Source organism: Marmota marmota, unplaced genomic scaffold (assembly GCF_001458135.2).
Source record: "Marmota marmota marmota unplaced genomic scaffold, marMar, whole genome shotgun sequence".
In the NCBI taxonomy this organism is placed as follows: Eukaryota; Metazoa; Chordata; class Mammalia; order Rodentia; family Sciuridae; genus Marmota; species Marmota marmota.
In genome coordinates, this window is record NW_025999990.1 from 49,646,890 (window position 1) to 49,655,470 (window position 8,581).

The 8,581-nt window shown below is 37.0% G+C and overlaps 1 protein-coding gene across 5 annotated transcripts in view; it reads left to right on the top strand.

Annotated features, from left to right (window-relative positions):
• Positions 1 to 8,581, top strand: part of Arhgap28 (Rho GTPase activating protein 28) — a 190,929-nt gene that overhangs the window by 162,198 nt on the left and 20,150 nt on the right. For all 5 annotated transcript variants that reach the window (XM_048806539.1, XM_048806541.1, XM_048806540.1 and 2 more), the window contains 2 exons: positions 889 to 1,051; positions 5,731 to 5,813. In XM_048806539.1, the coding sequence (XP_048662496.1) occupies positions 889 to 1,051; positions 5,731 to 5,813 (246 nt within the window). The remainder of the gene's footprint in view (positions 1 to 888; positions 1,052 to 5,730; positions 5,814 to 8,581) is intronic.

Sequence of the window (8,581 nt, forward strand, 5' to 3'; positions counted from 1 at the left end):
AGATGTGTGAACTGACTTTGGCTGAGTGTGTTCAAAGCTGGAAGAATTAGGCTTCTAAGGGTTTTCAGTGTTTCTTTCAAAGTATTCCTTTCGGAGAAGTTAGTGTCAGTCAGGAGACTAATTGCCTGTTACAGTAGGTAAACCTTGTAGTTCAAAGGAGCAGGAGAGGATGAGTTTGACTTTAGAAAAGAAACATGGAGAACCGGTGGCACTGATAATCAGATGAATTGATAATGTAAAACTTGTAAGGCAAGTAGAACCTTTGAGGGCTTAGTGCTTTTTTGTTTGTTTTTTGAAGTATTTGCACAGTGCTCCAAACCTTATGAAGGATTTGGCAGGCATGCAGACATGTGGAGGACATGTGTGTGTCTTGGCATAAAACTTTGCTGTAACTGCTCCAGGAAGATGTCATTGGCCTGCATGGTGTAGTGAGGTCAGAGTTACTTTATTGGGACATTTTTCCTTCTGTATGTGGACTAGCTGAGAGGTGCACATTCCTGATCTACTTTAGAAATACAAGTGACGATGGCAGAAGGGATTAAGAAAAGAAGGGAATAGGGACTTTGTCAAAATCTAGCAGTGCATTTATCATGTGGGAATAGTGGTTTCCTGCCAAAACCACAGAAAGGAAACTATGATCTAACTAAAAAATTTTTATATTTGTCTAGTTCAAGATTAACATTATTTTTTAAATATTCTCAAATACATTTTTAAAATTTTATTCATAATCAGTCACTTCAGATCTATTAATCATGTTGAAAAAAAGGCTTAGTATATAGTGCTTTATCACTCTATGTACAAAACTAATTTAATTAATGATAGTTTTCAAAGGGGATAAAAGATGGTAAAAACACACTAAATCTCATTGCTGTCTTCCTTGATTTGCAGCAATACCGTGAAGAACTGGATGCCAAGTTTAATACTGATAAATTTAAATGGGACAAAATGTGCCATAGAGAAGCTGCAGTAATGTTGAAAGCATTTTTCAGAGAACTGCCCACCTCTCTCTTCCCTGTGGAATATATACCTGCCTTCATCACCCTAATGGAAAGTAGGTAGAAGATGTTAAATGTGAATGGACTAAGATATGAGGTCAATAAAGTGATAGAGCCGAAGAGAGGTGCCTAATGACATGTGACCACATGTGTCGATTTGCTGTTTCCTGATGATGCTTGGTTGAAATATTAAGTTTGATTGTAAACAGTTATCCATTTACATACTAATGTGTTTAAGTCTGGTATGTATGATTTTGAGGGCTCTGTGATAGTTTAAAGGGCAGAGGGGTTCATAGGAGGATGGGACTCTTCAGCTTTGAATTCCTGTGTAACCATCTTTTAGCCATGCAAACTTTATGAGCTTCAACCGCTGTACCTATAAATTGCAAATAATAATCACTTGTCAGGGTTATTGTGGGGATTGAATGAAAGCATCAAGAAAAGCCCTTCAAAAACATGAGATCCCTCCCTTCTTAAATTTGAAGTCCTGGGTCTGACGATACAATGTGTAACAAGTGTGAAACATTTTGTTTCTGAAAATCATAATACCACACAGTGTTTCTGAAAAATCACAGTCTCATAGATTAGATCTTAAATGAGGTACTTGACAGAATGCACAAAGTTGGACTGTGTGGCTGTATTTGGCAGTCAGGGAATACTTTGAATGGTTGGTTGTAAGGGTTGAGTATTGTTAGAGGATATGAAAACAGAAAAATTTATAAAAGTGGAATGGGTTAGATATTGGGGGCTTTGCCTACTGACATGGTGAAGTCAGGGGTCACAAGCCTAAGACTATATGAGCATGTTAAATAAATGGTAGTTCTACATGAACAGAAAAGGGCTATGACCAAACTGAGAGGACACTTCCCATTTACAGACACTGGTCGCTGCTCAGCTCTGGGTAATAGTTGCCCTGCAGGACTGAGAGCCAAATTCAGGCTTTAATGGGAAAAATTTTCATTTGAAAATGTCAGCCAGAAATTCAAATTTTAAAATGCTCTGTGAGTTTAACACATGATATTTATATCTGATAGTCTGCAACCTTCTGCAGGTTTACTAGAACTATAAAGTCATTAAAATATTAATGAAACAAAATAACATAGATCCTAAGTTATCTAAAAAATTTGTCCTAAAAAAATAGAAGTTTCCTATCTTTAAAATTTTTAACTGAACCAGATTCACAGAATAATCCTTTGTGTCTTTTAATAAGAGACTATTAGAGTCAAGGCGACCCTTTTCTAAGCTTTAATTTACATATGTAGTCTGTGACCAGTACCTTTTTTTTCCCCCACCTAGGATCCAGTCAGTATTTTAGAAAGAAAAAATTGCTAAGAAAGAAGGAAAAGTGACTTCCATTCTTTCATTTTTATTTCAGATAATTGTGGGATTTTTTTTTCAATTCTAGGATTTTCAGTTGGTGCTTTTTAAATATTTTTTATTCATATGCTAAGATACCCTATCATTTCCTTCACTTCATTGGTCATAATTTTTATAGCTGCTTCAAAACCGCTATTTGACTGGGTATGTAACACGTACCTGTAATCCCAGCAACTGGAGAGGCTGAGGCAGGAGGACTACAAGTTCAAGGCCAGTCTTCAGTCTCTTTGTGAGAACCTGTCTGAAAATAAAAAAGGGCTGGAGATGTCACTCAGTGGTAAAGCACCCTGGCTTTGATCCTCAGTACTGTAAAACAACTACAACAAAACACACATGAAAAAAACCTGTCGGCTAGTTCTGCTGTGTGGGTTATCTCAGGTTTGGTCTCTGTCTTTACCTTTGAGAATAGATTACATGTCCCTGTTACTTCTGTATGTCAAGTCAGTTTAAATGGTCTTCTGAACATCATGAATGTTGTGTTTGGAGACTGGTTTCTGCAGTAGTCCTCCAAAAAGTATTTGTTTGTTTGTGCTGTTTTAAGCTGGTAATTTGCTTGGCTGGACTCTAGTTGCTAGTGTCTTTTGGACAGCAGCTCAGCAAGGCTCAGTTCTGTTATTTAACCCTCTGCTATGCTGTCCTGAGTGGCTTTTGGGTCAGCCAATGATGTGGGTGGAGTTTATTCTACAAATAGGGTCTTCCATCTCTGGATCCCTCCTTTTTATGATGGCTCCATAACTTTCTGGGAGCTGTGGTTGCCTTGAACCCTATTTTATGATTCAGGTCAGAAAGAGTAGGATTATTTATTTATTTATTGCATTTTTGGCCATCCTAGACAACCCTGACTATGGCCTGGCCTCAAGTTAGAAGCCAGGAACACGTGACACTCTCCCTGTGCCCTCTCCTCTTCCAGGTGCCCAGCCCCTCCTGAGCGGGCCTCTTTTGTTCCCTTTCCACTGTCTCAGGTAGTTGGATTTTGTACTTTGTCTGAAGATTATTCAGAATGGTTGATTTTTGTAAAAGGAGCTTACTCAGCCAAACCAGAAACAGAATTTCCTATTTTTAAGTTTAAATTTTTTTTCAGGACTTCCTATTTTTGTTTGCTGTCCTAGAAAATGGACTGCAAAATTATTAGTTTCCCTTTGCTTTGTGGTTCATATGCCAAAGAAGTCATCAAAAGAAACCATGCCACAGAGGGTTTGTGTTTTTGTTTGCTTGTTTGTGTGATTTGGAATTATGAATTATGCAAGGAGGATTCAGACTTCCAAAGGTTTTAGAGCCATCCTGAGAATCATATTAAGAAAGGCACATGAATAAATGAATTTCTCTTCCCATCATCGATTCCTCTCTGACTGCAGCCAGTGCTCTTCACTGACGGGGGATAATTTGAAAAATATCCTGAAAAGGTTCACAAAGGAGTCCACACTTCCTGTAGGACTTTGAAAGTGAAAAATACTATATTGCAGGTGATTGATTTGATACCAGCTAACCCTGCAGGAAGCCCAGAGTTCTGGCCTATGAGCAGCAGGAAATAATGGCCTTTTTGCCACCTGAAGAAAGCTCTCGTTTTAACGAGATTTTCTGAAGGGGAGAATTGTGAACACATGCGCGTACGTGTTTAAGCAACCCTCTTGATACTGAAGTTCAGAGAGCACAGATTCTTTCCCAGTTGTGCAATTACTTTCTCTTTTCAATCTTGGCCCCCAAATTGCCCGTACAATTAAAAAACTCATCAATTGAGCCTCATATGCTTTCTTGAAGTGTTAATAACTTTCTGGGAGAATAATGACCTCAGGAAAAAGAATGTTCTCTACTAAGATGCATTAAACGAATTAACTGCAAAACTATTAACCACAGAACAGTTTAGGACCAAGCTTCCTAAGTAAAATGAAAATGGATTATTTGCCACGTGAAACTTTTAATTGTAAAGAGAACTTCATAATTTCTCTGAAATGGATGGAAATAGAGAGCTCCCAAGCCTACATCTGCATCTCGTTTCCCCCACCCAGAGGTGTTTTTGTATTACATTGGAACATTAGAGACAGTCTGCAATCTGCAGTTTATGTATTAAAATAATGTCTCTCTGTCCCTAAATGCTCTGTACAGAGACATTCTCCTGATGGTTCTTATTCAGGCAAGCTCACGTCAATGTGCATTGGTGGTTTTCAGTTACATTCTGAACTTAGGTCATATTTTGTTTATGAATTTGACATAAATATCTAAACTTCACATATGGGTTGTGCTGAGAGCATGTGGTCTGATCCTTATAAACATGCCTCTCACTGCTGCCTTGTTCATGATTGTATACACTTGTCATCCATCCTTACCTCCAGTACTCAACCTCTGCTAGCCTAGTGGCTCGTCACGTGAGCATTTCCACTGCTATGAAGCTCAGTAACTTTATAACAAACTGCCTGCTTTTCAGCCATTGAATATAATATTCTCAAGTTGAAGTTCTCTTGAACTTGAGAACTCCTGAGGGATTCCAGAACATAATGCTTTCCTGCAGGAACTCCTCACCAAGAGACCATTTTGAGGAGAATACAGAAAGATGAAGGAAAGTCTGGATTCTCTAGTGTACTTTAAAATTTCAGCACGGCTGCTTGTGGATTATCTTGTGTGGATGGACTCCCTCTATATAAATGCTAACCCTCTGGTGCCATCTTGTGTCTTTAAGGAATAAAATGCCTCAACAGTCTCCAAAGAGCAAACCACAAACATGGTCCCTAAATGTCCCTGTACAAGCTAGAACAGGTGACATTGATCACAAGAGCATGCATATGTAGCCATGATTGTATTTAGGCACTAACTTAAACACTGTGCATTTATCAGCTCATTTAGTCCTCACATCAGTCCTGTAAGGTAGGTAGGATGACTATTCCCATTTTGTAGATAAAAAGAAAGCAATAAGGTCTTATATAACCTGCCCAAACTCACACAGTGATTTAGTAGTAGACTTTAAATTTTGAATTTGAATCTGGTTCTAGAATAAATGTTCATAATAACTATATCTTGCTGCCTCATTTTGCAGAAGCAAAATTGAGCAAATAGACTTTTAGTATAAAAGTAAGGCGAGGTCTGTGAAAATCCTTTGAAAATAGAGATGCTATACAAATCTGGGATTATTTTAAGTATTTGGTTGGCCACCTGCTTTTACAGTGGCATGATGGGATGTGAAGGGAGGTTGATAGACGGAGGCTCCTGTCCAAGTGAACAAATTTACATTGTTGAGCACAGAACCTGAGTCCTTACCACTGAAAACTGTCAGGAGCCCTCCTGTGCCACCAGATGTTAGCAAGAAATGCTGTCAGAATACATCAGTGTTGTTTCAAATGTGTGATTATTTCTGTTTTCTTGTTAGGAGGGCCTCACATCAAAGTGCAGTTTCAAGCCTTACACCTGATGGTTATGGCACTTCCTGACGCCAACAGGGATACGGCCCAGGTATGTTGGGTTGACCTCAGGGTTTGTCATGGGGGTCATATTGCTCAGAGGAAATAACTCCTCTAGAAAAAGTTGAAAACTGATGACAACTTAAGATCCCACTGAGCATGCTGCAAACTGACTGCCTTTGCACACCCCTGCCCCACTGCCACTGTGCTGAGGAAAGAGAAGGTCTGGAATCTTCTTTGAACATTTAAATTCCATTCATTTAATTCATTCAAGGGATATTGTTTACTTTAATGCTGGGCATTGGGCTAGGTATTAGAAGTAGGAGAAGAGACAAAGATGAAAGCCTTAAATGGAACAATGTTAGAAGTAAATGAGACCATTTTATAACCTGTAAAATATAAGACTGGGTGCTGGGGATGTGGCTCAAGCAGTAGCGCACTCGCCTGGCATGTGTGCAGCCCGGGTTCGATCCTCAGCACCACATACAAACAAAGATGTTGTGTCCGCCGAAAAACTAAAAAATAAATATTAAAAAATTCTCTCTCTCTCTCTCTCTCATATATATATATGAATGACTGTAATTGTTAGTTCCTCAGCTGCTCACTTTAGTGGCAAAAAAAAAAATTTAATGGGTAGATTTTGGGGAGGAAACTTGAAGTCATTGGATTAAGTGAAACTTCTAAAATGTTTTGTGTTTTAAAATGTGTGAAAATAATACAAATTAAATAATTTTAGAATTTTAGACATTACTTGATAAAATCTGGTCATTTTGCAGATTAGGAAAATGAAGCTGAAAGAAACAATTTGTTCATTAACATATAACAGAACATTTGATAGAATCATATTTCATAGTTCTTTATCTCAGATATCCCTCCCTTTATTTCAAATTCATTGCTTTGTTGTGTGTTGGTAAAAAAAAACAAGAAAAGAAAGAAAAGAAAAAGTTTCTCTTGCCATTTCCATAGTAATTCTGTATACAATAGAAGATTTGTTTTAAGTATACAGGTATTTGGAATCTTTGAAAAAGCCCATAATTTTGAACCCAGTAAACATATGCTGAAAACAAAACTGTGTCACCTCTTATCAGACTCTCTGTGTGGTGAGGACCTTTCCCCCCTACACAGTAAAAACACTTATGTCAATTATGTGTTGATTATATCTTCAACATAAGGATGGGATTACTGAACCATAACAATGTCAGTCTCTAATATAATTCAGTAATTTTTTAAAAGATAGAAATTTGTTAGCTTGTTTTGGGTGTTTGTCTAAACCATCGTATTTTATCGAAATCAAAAGTCTATCTGGTGCCCAATATCTGAGTTCATAATTATTTTAGGCAGTTTCCAAATAAGTTATTAGTCAAGCTCTAAAAAGAAAAGTGGAAATTTAAAAGGACACTCTACATAATGGATTCTTTAGTTTTATAGCTGTGTTATTTTGATTGAATCAATAGTTGAATAAACATATTTGGCATTGACTATAAAGTTAGTTCATTAACATATAAATTTTATATTCAAATTTAGGACCTAAAGACTGAAATTAAATTAAAAGTATATATAAAAGGAGATTTAAATAAATGATCGACTAAGTATTGAATACTCAATTTTTTAAAACATACTTTTATTTTATTTTTGTGGTACTGGGGATTGGACCAAGAGGTGGTCTACCATTGAGCAATGATCCCTAGCCCTTTTAGTTTTTATTTTGTGATAGGGTCTCACTAAGTTACTGAGGCTGGTTTCCAACTTGTGATCCTCCTGCTTTAGCCTCCCAAGTTTCTCGGATTACAGGCATGCACCACTGTGCCCAGTTGATTTTTAAATTTATTTATATATATATATCTGAGTCAAAATGTCATCTACCCTTTCATATAACTGAGGATGCAGCAGTTGTCAAGAAATCCAATACATTTCTAACAAAAGATCCCCAAAAAAGTTCATGAAACTGGTGATGTTATATATGCACATACTCAACATGCTTGTGCGCACACACTCAACATGCTTGTGCGCGCACACACACATTTTTTTGTTGTTGTTTTTTGTTTCCATTCTTAATTGTGCCTGGATCTAAGATTTAAGCTGGAAGAATGCTAACTATAGGGTTGTATGTAGCTCAGTGGTAGAGCGCTTGCCTAGCATGTATGAGGCACTGGGTTCCATTCTAACCACCACATATAAATAAATAAAGGTGCATGACAACTAAAATATATATATATATAAAAAAAAGAATGCTAGCTCAAGAACTGGTTTCCTTCCTTGGTTTAGATCCTGGCTCTGCTAGTTAATTCATTGGTGCTAGGAAAAGCCACTGGGCCCTTCTTCACCTCTGTTTCCTCATCTGTAAAATAGAAACCTTTTAGGGTTTAGAAGGATATAAATAAGTATAAATCATTAAGAATAATGCCTGTCCTATGTTAATCTTCAGATAAATAATAAACTATTCACATAAATAATAAGCTATTATTACTACCATATGCTATGCATTTTCTCATGACAAATATCTGTAGTAGAATTGAAATTGCAAAACCAAATATTAGTTCCTTTTGAGATTTCAGTCTTCTTGATGAATTTCTTTTTTTTTTTAATTTTTTATTGTTGGTTGTTCAAAACATTACATAGTTCTTGATATATCATATTATACACTTTGATTCAAGTGGGTTATGAACTCCCATTTTTACCCCGTATACAAATTGCAGAATCACATCAGTTACACATCCATTGATTTACATATTGCCATACTAGTGTCTGTTGTATTCTGCTGCCTTTCCTATCCTCTACTATCCCCCCTCCCCTCCCCTCCCCTCCCCTCTTCTCTCTCTA